This window comes from Centroberyx gerrardi, chromosome 6 (assembly GCF_048128805.1).
Source record: "Centroberyx gerrardi isolate f3 chromosome 6, fCenGer3.hap1.cur.20231027, whole genome shotgun sequence".
NCBI lineage: Eukaryota > Metazoa > Chordata > Actinopteri > Beryciformes > Berycidae > Centroberyx > Centroberyx gerrardi.
The window spans coordinates 24831711-24844907 of record NC_136002.1 but is presented as its reverse complement, the minus strand read 5'-3'; the positions used below and the strand labels follow the sequence as shown (position 1 = coordinate 24844907).

The window sequence follows — 13197 nt, the reverse complement described above, 5'->3', positions numbered from 1 at the left end:
ATGATATGGTCAAAACATAACAATATAACAACATAACATAAAACATAAAACATAACAACAAGAGAAAAAAAGTGGATCCCTTCTTATTGCAGAAATAGACACTGTGTTGCCCGGAACATACTTAGTTTGCATGTGCATTACGTGAAAATGAACTTTTGTCACAAATGTTGTTCTTTAAAAAAACATAAACTCACCACAACTGTATAATAATACAATAAGTACTTGGGACCTTATTTTTTATCTCTGTTAAACTCCAACTGAGTTATAAAGTAGAACAGGATTCTGCAATTTAATGATAATCTAGTTAACAGTTCGTAATGATAAAACAGCCCCAAAACAAAAACATTTTCAGTGAAACAAAACAGATTAGGTGGGAGAAGAAAATCATGCCACAATAGTGGAAAGTTCAAGTTTGCTGAATAAATGTACTGATAATACACTAGAATGGAAAGATTTTTTTGCTGAACAAGTATTTTTTGCTGAAAAAGTATATTACTTTTTCCCGGATTTCTTGTGTTTTCAGCCCATAGATTATTGGATTCAGTGTCGGGGGGAAAATCAATGTCGAAACCCCTATGAACTTCCTTAAATGTGGTGAAATGCCCCTCAATCTGTATGAAATGATGGTGAAAAGACCTAGACATTCCAGCAGGAGGAAAACAGTTAAATGTGTCGCACACGTCTGCAGGGCTTTGGCTCTTGTATCGGATCTTTTGCTCCTGAAACATGCAATGAGGATCTGAAGATATGTGTACAGAATCATTCCATTACCTACCACCTGTGTAACAGCGACCGTAAAAAGCCCATAAATGTTATTGATGGCTGTGTTTGCACAGACCAGAGTCAGCAAGGAGGGATTGTCACAGTAGGTGTGTGTGATTAGAGATCTGCAGCGAGGTAAACGCAACAGCAGGAAAAAAAGCATACCCATTAGAATTAAATTAAACAGCCACACTAGTGTGATTATTTTCATAATGTGGGCATTGGTCATAATAGCGTTGTATTTCAATGGGAGACATATGGCAATATACCTATCATAAGCCATAGCAGTCAGAATGAACACAGCACCCAACCCATAGATATGAATAAAAAAAGCCTGGGCAACACAAGCAGAGTGTTGCATGGTCTTGGTGTCCGACAGTATTTCTTTAATCACCTGTGGAAAGAGTGCGGTGGAGCCTATAAGGTCGTTGATGGGAAGATTCAGCAGAATCATATACATGGGCTGGTGCAGGCATTTGTTCAGGACGATGGTGAGGATCAGAACAAGGTTGCAGAAAAGTATGATCATGTAGCTTAGAGTTGCAAAAAGAAACGCAGGAATGACACTTTGAGAGGAGAGGTTAAAGCCTTGCAGCGTCAAGACAGACGAAGTGTTGTAGAGGTCGCCCATTTTTTATTCTCTTCCTCCTGAAAAACCTAAGAAAATGATCAATATTATCATTATTTCGTAGCATGGGAATTACTTCAAATTCATAATACATTGAGCAATAATGTGGAAAGATTGATAGAGACAGATAGTAGAGTAGCCATAAATTATGATTAGCCATAAATTGTCCAAAGGAATATATTCTGGTAAGGCAGTGAAGAAAGATCTTACCAAATGAATGCAGGCATAAGCTCACACCACTTTACTTTGTGTCCAGTGTCTCCAACAGTACACACATTTCAGTTAAATATGACATCTAAATTACAATTTGGAGTTACAGTTTTGCACTAAAAGAAAAAGACACAGTGAAGGCATATAGAAGCTAGTAAGATTTCAAGCTGAATAAATATTGGAATAAGAAACATCACTGTACCCTCACTACCCAGCACTGACAATAACAACTGGTAATTGTTTAGTAGGGTTTGTGGCTTTATAGGAGTAAGTAGGAGTAGACTCCCTTAAGTCGTCGGAGGTATCATACAGCTGATCATTAGGTTGTTATGGATATCACTTGAGCGTCTCACAAGGGGCCATGTTTTGGAAAATATGAAATTCAATAGCTTGTATGTTTTGTTACATGCTTTGTGACATCTGGCTTTGCAAGAGGTAGATGAACCAATATATATTAAATACAACATTTATTTTAACAACAGGTTATTCACAGACCTGTAGAAAGTCTAAAAAGTCTTCAATCACATTCTCGAAATTTAAGACTTTAAAAGAATTAAAAGCTGTTAAATGCAGTTTGTAGGTTTTACATTTTAAGGGTTATGGTTTTCTTTTTTATACAGTTATGTTGTTGTACAAATGGCTGTCCTTTTGTTGGCAGAGCGAGCTGCCAACAACTCATTACCCCTTCCTGGGCATTTTAAAACTCTGTTGAAAACTTTTGAAAATTCTGTTTCAAATTGTAGGTTTCATGAAATTAGAGTCAGTTTGGTAATGACAGAAAATAAAAACCGACTGCATTTACCTGGATTTATCTTCACCTTTTCTGAGTCCACAATTTCCTAATCATTTCCTAGAAGGAACTGTTAATTTCTTGGGAAGTTTCCTGGAAAGAACCATGAAATGATGTAGTAGTTATACAGAAAATGTAAACAGTCCGTTTGGTGGAGTCAATAAGATACTGTAAATTTCTAAAGAACTGCAAAACTATTTATTGGAAAAATACAAAAACAGAGGTCAATTTGGTAACCCACACCAGTAGTTATTTGTTGAATGTGTTAAATTTTAATTTTACTACATCTAACTACTACATCATTTCATGGTTTTGTCTTGGAAACTACCAACTACCATTGAACTCGTCTAACTTTGAACTTTATCTATTTTCCCTCTACTTAGTACATAATGTAATGGTTCTTTCCAAGAAATTTCCTAAGAAATTAACTTAATTAATTAATTAGGAAATTGCGGACGCGGAAAATAAAGCGTTACCAAAACAACGTATAAATTCATCAAGTGCGAGCTGTTGAATCTAAAAACATTGCAAGGAAAATGACGCAGGTCCTGATTTTGCCAATCCCAATTTTCCCAATTTTGACCCAGGGGCATCATGTAGGTGTGTCGACCCAGGGACATCATGCGTAATGTTGACCTGGGGACATTATGCCCAATGTTGACCCAGGGACATCATGTAGGTGTGTTGACCCAGGGACATCATGCGTAATGTTGACCTGGGGACATTATGCCCAATGTTGACCCAGGGACATCATGCCTAATGTTGACCCAGGGACATCATGTAGGTGTGTCGACCCAGGGACATCATGCGTAATGTTGACCTGGGGACATTATGCCCAATGTTGACCCAGGGACATCATGCCTAATGTTGACCCAGGGACATCATGTAGGTGTGTCGACCCAGGGACATCATGCGTAATGTTGACCTGGGGACATTATGCCCAATGTTGACCCAGGGACATCATGCCTAATGTTGACCCAGGGACATCATGTAGGTGTGTTGACCCAGGGACATCACACTTATTGCTGACCCAGGGACATCATGCCTGATGTTGACCCAGGGACATCACGCCTAATGTTGACCCAGGGACATCACGCCTAATGTTGACCCAGGGACATCATACCTATTGTTGACCCAGGGACATCATGCCTAATGTTGACCTGGGGACATCATGTAGGTGTGTTGACCCAGGGACATCATGCCTAATGTTGACCTGGGGACATCATGCCTAATGTTGACCTGGGGACATTATGCCCAATGTTGGCCCAGGGACATCATGCCTAATGTTGACCCAGGGACATCATGTAGGTGTGTTGACCCAGGAACATCATGCATAATATTGACCTGGGGACATTATGCCTAATGTTGACCCAGGGACATCATGTAGGTGTGTTGACCCAGGAACATCATGCATAATATTGACCTGGGGACATTATGCCCAATGTTGACCCAGGGACATCATGCCTAATGTTGACCCAGGGACACCATGTAGCTGTGTTGACCCAGGGACATCACACTTATTGCTGACCCAGGGACATCATGCCTGATGTTGACCCAGGGACATCATACCTAATGTTGACCTGGGGACATCATGCCTAATGTTGACCTGGGGACATCATGCGTAATGTTGACTATGGGACATCATGCCCAATGTTGACCCGGGGACATCATGCCCAATGTTGACCCGGGGACATCATGCCTAATGTTGACCTGGGGACATCATGCCTAATGTTGACCCAGGGACATCATGTAGGTGTGTTGACCCAGGGACATCATGCCTAATGTTGGCCTGGGGACATCATGCCTAATGTTGACCTGGGGACATCATGACTAATGTTGGCCCAGGGACATCATGTAGGTGTGTTGACCCAGGGACATCACACCTATTGTTAACCCAGGGACATTATGTAGGTGTGTTGACCCAGAGACAATATGCCTAATGTTGACCCAGCAAATGTAATAATAATGTTAATGAAAATGTTTATGAATAATCTTATGACATAGTGCTTTGTGTTAGAAATGTGTTCTTCTCATCTTCACAGGAATACACTCTCCACAATCCAGCAAATACTGAGGGAAAGGCTGGGAGAGGATTCTTCTCGCACTTTCTTTTGGTAAGTTCACATTGACATTTTAAAACTTTTTACAATCTACACCCTTATGATACAATGTATACTCTTTTATCTACAGGGCATTATGAATTTTAAAATGACCTCATCCATTGAAAACAATTGCATTTCTATTTTTCTTAATCTGCAAGCTTGACTCAAACACATCTTTTAGCTTATCAAGCTTAGTACAATTTTAATATACTCCGTTTGATAGACTTTATGCTTTTCATTTTAGCCTCTTATGTTTCAGACTATGAATGCAGTTAGTGCATTTGCATTTAAAAACTTTTCAACACACTGAAAAGGTTTACTGTCTCTCAGTTTAGTTCCGCATTTCTAAAACTGCGTGATGTACCCACTCTAATATGGCCTGTTCTGTCCTGGCACAAGTTCTTTTCTGGCTTTCAGTTTAGTATTGATCTATTTTGGTCCTTTGGCCGACAATATTTGTCAATATGAACAACTCTCTTCCAAAGGTAGATAATGTAGTGAATTACAGAATGATTTGTGTTCTGATCCTGTGTTTGTTTCTTTATATTCAAATAAGCTTCATTTTATTGCAGGGCTAACAGTGGTAGACCTGAAATTCTGCTTGTAATCTCTTTAAATCATCCTGGCATTATTCTCACTGACTATACAAAATATCAAATATGCATAGACACACACTCAGCAAAGTTTAATTTGCCGTTGAGATTACTTTTATTAACATTTATCAAAGAAATCATAACGGTTCCACACATTAAAACAATATACTGTATATATTTTTCTTTTCCACATGAATAGTTCATCTTTTATTTCTCATGGACTATAAAAATATCAAATATCCGTAGACACATGCACAGACATTAAATTTGCTATTAAATAATTTTAATTGCATGTATTACCAAGGAAATTACTAAGGTTGCATACATGTAACATTTTTCTCCCACATTTTCCGTTCAGTTCTTTTTCATTTCAGTTCCTTATCTCCAGTGAGATTAGTTTACATTCTCAACTGTCAAAACATAAATTATATGATAATTTCCTCATACATCTCAGCAGTTTTTCCATTATGTCAGGATCTGTCATTAACGTGATTCATTTTCTCGGTCTTTCCTTCACATCAGTGCCTGTTATCATTTTCCTCATCATATATTAATATGAGAAATTACCTCAGCTGTTGCACATGATCCTTACTATTTCCAACCATATAGATTATGGTAATTTTCATACATATGAACATAGAGATATAGAAATGTGTAACTTAGTCACATTCATTGTTTTTATTTTTACATTATATGGCAAGTATTCCGTATTAATTATTTTGCCTGTACAAAGAGGCTCTATCTCTGCTAGACTTTGATGTCAAAATGAACACAGGCTGTGTCCATACATACAACATGATGCATTGATTCATAATGTTGCCATAAAAAAATAAAGGTTTGATCACCCCACGTATTTTGGAAAGGTAATAGATACAGCACAAAAGCCAAAATTCAAGGCTTGTGTTTCCTGTCACTACTGGCTTGATCTCACATTTCTTTTGAGGAAGACCATTATACTTTGCCTGAGTTCTTTTGTTTTCAGTCCGTATATGAGCGGGTCCAAAAAGGGGGGGAAAACTAGAATTGACACACCAAGAACCCTTCTCATGTAAGGGGACACACTCTCAAAGCGGTGAGAAAGCACTGAAAAGGCAGAGTTGACCTGTAGGATTAAGAAAACTACTAGATGTGTGCCGCATGTCTGAAGGGCTTTCCTCCGGGCGTCCGACTGCTTCGTCATTACACAAGTACGCAAGATCTGGATGTATGTGTACACAATCACTGTCAGTGATCCGCCCAGCATGAGGGTTGTAACAAACAACCCATAGTAGTTGTTCACACTAGTGTCTTCGCACACCAGCTTCACTAATGACGGATTATTACAGTATACATCCACTATATTTGTCCTGCAAACTTTGAACCGTGTGACCAGACCAAGCAGTAGCAGGATCAACGAGAAATCTATGAGCCATATGAAAGTAATAATTCTCACCAAGTTATTTTGAGTCATGATAGAGTTATACCTCAAAGGAAAACATATAGCAATATACCTGTCATACGCCATGGCAGTTAAGATGAGTAAGTTTCCCGAACCGTAGAGGTGAATCAGCAGAGCCTGAACGTAACATGCAGGGTAGGAAATCAATCTGCTCTGTGACAAAATGCTGAGCACGAGCTGAGGGAAAAAAGCCGTGGCACCCATCATGTCGCTTATGGGCAAGTTGAAGAGCAGGATGAACATGGGCTTATGCAGCTTCCTATTCATGGCAATAGTCGTTAATACCAGCAAATTGCAAAAGAGAATAATTACATACGTAAGGGTGCCAAAAAGGAATGCTGGGTAAATATTTGCAGGGGATAAAGATAATGATTCCATTGTCAGTAAAGTCCCACAAGTAAGAGAGGCATTTGTACATGCCATTATTATTATACTATGTTGTTGTTATTGCTGGTTCCTCCTGTTGAAAAAAAGAGTGATATAAAACCCTTGCACAGTGAAGGAACAATCTCAAACTGAAACAATATCATGATACATTAATTGCTGTAGGTTAATTTGGCTGTTATCTTACCTCTTGCACTGTACGGTATGTTAAGCCTCAACAACAGTGGAACTGTAACATAAGATGTGCTGTAAAAGACACACTCTTTTATTGGCGTTGAAGCACAAGGACAACCCATCAGATTGCCCAAGAGTACATGCAGAATGTTTTTGTTGAACTGAAATAGTGGGTTAAAAAAAACTTTATTATGCCGTTTCAAAATAGTTGCCCATAATGCCATATTTACACAAGACTAACTTTTTAAAGACAGAAACATAAATGACAGGCAGAAAGAAACATTTTCTACAAAATTTAGATAGGTTTATATTAAAACTGTAACTTGCACAATAACCTGGACCCTGGACCCCCCCCCCACACACACACACACCCCACTCCATCCCACCCATTGTCCGCCAATTGTTACTGTGGCACCTGAATTTTACCAAGGGCCTCAATAAAGTGCTATATTATCTTCTTATCTTAATAGTTGGTATCATTATTTTTTTTATTATATGTGTCCTGGCTGAAATCTTTAAACCTTGTGGAAATTATAGTTTATTATGTCGCTGGAGGAATATAACCCTTCCTTTTGCGTAATGTAATATTCTAACATGATTTGTCCTTTAAGATTGTATAATTGATTTTCCTGTTTTCCTGTTCAAACGTGTTGAGGACTTACAAAACAGATGCCTTGTTTTTCGTTTGATTTTCTATACATTTTCCATTTTTTTTCTCCTTTTTTTTAAAACTAGCTTGGCACCTCCCTTGTTGTTTAAAAGTGGCCCTCACACCCTCCTATTGCTGAAAATGTTCTCATGTTGGCGGAATCGATGAAGCGAGCGAATAAACTTAGTAATCTAGTAAACTTGCTACTAGGGCTGGGCGATAAAACGATAACGATATCTATCGCATTCTATTGGTTGGGGAATTTTGACAGGGTTGTTGCACAAAAAATCCGAGAGCAGAGCAGAAATCCGAGAGCAGAGCAGAAATCCGAGAGCAGACGTTTCACGAGCGCACAGAAGCAGCCTGAGTGCGAGGAGAAGGGCTGAAGCTGGAGCGCAGGAAATCTGTGTGCAAGCAACATTATATCTGAGTGCAAGCATACAGTTTGAGCAGAAGCAGAGCAAATCTAAGTGCAAGCAGGAGATATTTGAGTGCGAGGACAGGGTTTGAGGGAAAGCATTACAAAATTTGAACGTGAAATCAATAAATCATGCTCTCAAATTGAAAGACCACGCTCTTGATTAAAGATAGGAAAAAATCTCCATACCAAAGCGCTCAGCACCAGCGCTTCAAGCGCAGTCCTGCCTCGCATTGCGGTAGTTGCTGTAAATCCTACACGTGCTTTCTGTTTTGGTTGCTGAAGTTGAGAAGAGTGGTGGAAGGAAGGCAAAGAAAGAAATTAGTTCACCGTTCGAGTGTCGGCTCAGAGGGAATCTTTGTAAATCATGTGAGTTGCCAGATTTTAGATTTCAGGCATTCAATATCCTATTGATTAGTTATGTAAATGCTGTATTTTGCACAAAGGATATATGCTGACCGGAAATGACTACCTTACATTTGTTTTTTGGCAGGCACTTAACAGTAGACCTCGTTTTCATGTTCTCTTCTGATTGAAAATAAAGCCTCCAAATAACATTGGTATCTTCAGCTTTCATTCAAAAGGTAATCTTTAAGCCTGACAAAAATTATTTAGTTTATATTGTGATATATATCGATATCGACTGATAAAATTTTTTTATATCGTGATAAAGATTTTTGCCATATCGCCCAGCCCTACTTTACCTACCTCTTCACTTGTCATTGTGGGACATGTAACCTTCAATGGGAGAAAGTTCTGTCAAAGCAAGACTGGTAACTGGTGGGACTTCGCTGCAGGTACGGTTAGCTTAGCTATTAGCCTCCGTAGTGGTTTGCGCTAGTGGCTTTGCTGTGAGCTTCTTTACAAATGTGCTGCAGTTCCTGTCGCCCTCTAGTGGTCAGAAAATTTCGCTTATTCCAGCTTTAAAGCTACAGTATGCAACTTTTCGCCTTTAGTCCACAAAGTGTTAGCTAGTCCTGCCCTCCTCGCTCAGTTGGTCAAGTTCCCATCCAAACACTTGTCACTCATCTTGATGAGCTGTCTACTTTGCATCTAGGCTGAAGCTGAGGTAATCGGCATCTGTTCAGGGATTGAAGAAGCAGACACTGAACGCAGGCAATCTGCAGTAAAAAACAATGCGAATGTTTTTGAATGAGTCTTGTCTGCTGCACATTTAACTTCACTCTTCTTTCTCACTGTTTTCCACCATTGCTGTTGTTGTTGTCGTGACTTCCCTGCGCTGTGCCGCTAGCCTCATCTTGATAGCCAAAAAACAGCTCACCACTTGCCGTGCTCGTACGTAAACGGTAAACAGTAAACAGTATATACCCCAAAATATCCCAAACATCATTGAAAAGCCAATTTCTGCCAAACGATGGAATTAAGGCATTTACACACAGGGTCACAGATACACACAGACTGGTAATATATAGTATATCCTTTTTATTTATTGTTATTTTAATGTCAAAAAAGTTGCATATTGCAGCTTAAAATTTTGTGCTGATAGATAAGTAGCCAAGTGCAGTAGAGCGGGGGCTTTGATCAAATTGGATGAAAGGATTATTTTGTGATCCTGGATGCACCACCGTGCCACATTTCCCAGAGTATTTTTCTCAAAAAGAAAAACTTCTGCTCAATGCGAATGATTCAGCCAAGCAGGTCAGCGTTCAGCATGGGGACAAGGCACAGCCAGGAGACAAAAAAACAATCGGATAAAAAACAGAACCTCTACAAATGTTAGAAAATAGATTTACAAGGTGGCAACAAAAAGTAGATATGATAAAGCTCCATTATGCCACTTTTCTGACACTAAAATAACAATAGATAAATAGGATATATTATACATTATCAGTCTTGGGCCATGTACCATTGTTTCTTTTTCCTTCCCAGTGGTATTATAAAACCGTCCTCAAATCTTCAAACAAATTACCTTCAGGTTCCACTGCAATACTGGGGCATAATCGCAACAGCATGATATTCATAATTGTCTTGAAGTGTCTGGGTTTCTATTTGACAAAATATGGTTTTCAGAAGGTGGGAGCCTGTACTGATCATATTTAATCAGAAACCTCTGTCATTATGTTATATATTTACAGTTCATTTATCACACTAAACTACAATGTGATATACATCTTCCTGACAAAGAAAACTTGTATGCTGATATTTGATATAAGCCAGAAATAAGAGCATATTTTCTCAGTAAGAATAACAATTTTGGATCTCCTGTATCACACAGCCAAAGATCTCTCTTTGCATAATTAAGGTTGTGTACACTGCATTAGCTATAGAAATAAATATGTTCAGTGGTAAACCAGAGGATGACAGAATATATGTGATCTAGCAAAACTTGAAAAGTGAAAATCATTATATTCTGGCTTGAATAAGTTGCACTTTTGTTCATTTGTTTTGATTAGATGAATATGAAAGACTTGAGATATGTCTCAGAAAATTGGAGTCTATATTGCAAATTTTATTTGTGAAACATACTGAAAACATCATCATTCTTTGTATGCGTTATGCTTATTTGTGTTTGTTTCGGATTATCTTTATGTATGTATACAATTGCAGCATGATGTGGATCTAGAGTTTCTTGCGTTGTACACTCCTGGCAGGCTAGGCACCTCAGAGTACATGACACTTGAATAAAAATAAGTATCAACATCACTGCCAATACTACAGAGTTCACTCTCCTTTACAAAAAATTTAACAAACCCTCTCATTAAATGTGAAGAGGAATAGACTGCAGAATTCCAGAGGCAGTTTAACTGAACACTTTCAATAAAAATGTAATTAAATAAATTACATATAACATATGTATGAGACTGTAATACCTCAACTCAGGATTACAGACTGCCCAGGTTCACATAACAAACACAGATGTACATACTAATACAAACACAATACAAGAGATTACAATGAAAAAACATTTTATTCTGAAGTTGTAACAAGAGTACATAGCCTATTAACATGTTCTAAAGACTGTACCTTGAAGTAACAGCCTTATATATTAAAACCATATTAACATACATACAATTAGTCAAGTTTTAACACTCTTAAAACTTGACTATTGTTTACTAAGTGTGTCTATGTTCCCCAAGTTATACAAAACATCATCGGCCTCTCCTTATTTTTTTTTTTTTTACTTTTCCATCATGTTGTATAGAGTAAAAAATGATAGTAAATCTACAGCATAATTTCCTCCAGCATTTCCACACAAAATGACGTTTCTAAATGGTTCCTTATTGGGCTAAATGCTTGTTTGTGTGTTTTTTTTTACTGAACCTTTGAAGCACCACTTGCCATTTGAGATTCAATCAGTCTTTTCATATAGAACGGACAGGTTTTCAGCGGTTGTGGTACTTGAGTGATTGTTATGGATCCGTGCATAACTGTTCGTATCCATCAGGTTCCAAAAGTATCTGTTACGGTTCTTGAGTAGATGGTTCTTGCATCAAAAGGAGTTATGTTTTACAATGGCAATGTGGTCTAAGCTGCAGAGAAAGTAAATTATCCATCAGCAACCTATTTTAAAACCCTGGGTTAAATCACTCTGTTTAGTTCCATCAGACCATATGAATAGTAAACCTTTTTTTTTTTCAGTGATAGGAATAAAGAACATTGTTTAGCACAGTATGATGTTGGTTTTCCGTACCCCCAATTGCTCTTTCACGGTGGTTGTGAGTCAAAAAGGTTACACTGTTACAGTAAGCACCTGTGTATGACGGCAAAGATTTAGACTGACACTTTATTTTCAAAGACTCTCAGGAGAGTGCTTCGTATTTCACTCGTATTCAGCCCATAAACAATCGGATTCAGAAGTGGAGGCACAATAAATATTAGCATGCCCATTATCTTTTGTAAGTCGGCCGAGACATTTTTGAACCTGTGTGACAAAATGGTGAACGTCCCCACAATCTCAAATATGATGAATATGACCAACTGGGCGACACATGTGTTCACAGCTTTCGTCTTTGCCTCAGACTTCCTCGTGACCAGGCAGGTGATCAGAATCTTCACATAGGAAAACATCTGAATGGACACACTTACAAGTTGCATGACAGCTGTGTTAAACAACCCGATGATATTATTGATTGTGGTGTTGCCACATGTGAGCTTCAGGAGAGATGGGTTATCACAGAACACATTCATAATAGAAGATTTACACCTGGGAAGCCTCGTCTGCAAAGAGAACAATGATACAATCAAGACAAAGTCAAGACCCCAAGCCAGAGAGATGATACAAACGATGACTCTGGGCGTCATAACTGAGTTGTAGCGTAACGGCATACAGATGGCGACATAACGGTCAAAGGACATCGCTGCAAGAATAAACAAAACTCCTCCACCATACATGTGGAGCAGGAAGCCTTGTAAAACACAGAGAGGATAGTAAACCTTATTTGTCCCCGTCACGATGTCTGAAAGCACCTTCGGGAGCATTGCAGTTATGCCAATCAGATCATTGAGCGGAAGACTAAACAGGATGAAATACATTGGCTTGTGAAGGTTCCTCTGCAGAATAATTAAAGTCAACAAGGTCAGGTTGCAGAATATGCCGAAAAAATAAATAATAATACCAAGAAGAAATATAGGATACTTTCCTCCAGGCGGAATAATAAACGGGTCCAGGCTTAACTCAGAGCTGACACCGAGGGATTCGTTTTTCATATTTACTTAGCGGTGTTTCGGAAAAACCTAGGAGAAAAAACAGTCATGAAATCACAGTATTGTAAAGCAAGTAAATGTCTGAAGCAGTTAAGAGTTAGGCTACATCTCCTGGACAAAATATGAGATGTCACTTTGAAAGTGTTGCTAATGTTCTGAGCTGCCCTGTCCATCTTGCTGTGTTTTAATATCACCACAAGACTCGCTTACATCACCTTTTTCCTCCTCTGGGATGGTGGGGGGGGGGCTTTGTGTAAGTCAGATCAATAATATAAGATTACATGACGGTTTTGATTTAAAATCCTTTTAATCCTTTTTAATGTTTACCTGCAGTATGACACACATTTCAATCACATGTTTGCAATCCACTATGCTTCAAAAGAG

At 38.5% G+C, this 13197-nt stretch overlaps 3 protein-coding genes across 3 annotated transcripts; all 3 read right to left on the bottom strand.

Annotated features, from left to right (window-relative positions):
• Positions 1 to 439: 439 nt before the first annotated feature.
• LOC139931771 (olfactory receptor 52J3-like) lies at positions 440 to 1393 on the bottom strand. The gene has a single exon (XM_071925368.2). The coding sequence runs from the start codon at positions 1391 to 1393 to the stop codon at positions 440 to 442; it is 954 nt and encodes a 317-aa protein (XP_071781469.1).
• Positions 1394 to 5998: 4605 nt separating this feature from the next.
• On the bottom strand, positions 5999 to 6946 carry LOC139931770 (olfactory receptor 52B2-like). Its single transcript, XM_071925367.2, has one exon. It carries the CDS (start codon positions 6944 to 6946, stop codon positions 5999 to 6001), a length of 948 nt encoding a protein of 315 aa, XP_071781468.1.
• A 4934-nt stretch (positions 6947 to 11880) lies between these two features.
• Positions 11881 to 12816, bottom strand: LOC139931782 (olfactory receptor 52B2-like). Its single transcript, XM_071925378.2, has one exon. It carries the CDS (start codon positions 12814 to 12816, stop codon positions 11881 to 11883), a length of 936 nt encoding a protein of 311 aa, XP_071781479.1.
• Positions 12817 to 13197: the final 381 nt, after the last annotated feature.

Bases quoted from the DNA above. Each gene is read 5' to 3' on its own strand.
- LOC139931770 (XM_071925367.2), bottom strand. From the start codon at position 6,946: ATGGCATGTACAAATGCCTCTCTTACTTGTGGGACTTTACTGACAATG.
- LOC139931782 (XM_071925378.2), bottom strand. From the start codon at position 12,816: ATGAAAAACGAATCCCTCGGTGTCAGCTCTGAGTTAAGCCTGGACCCG.
- LOC139931771 (XM_071925368.2), bottom strand. From the start codon at position 1,393: ATGGGCGACCTCTACAACACTTCGTCTGTCTTGACGCTGCAAGGCTTT.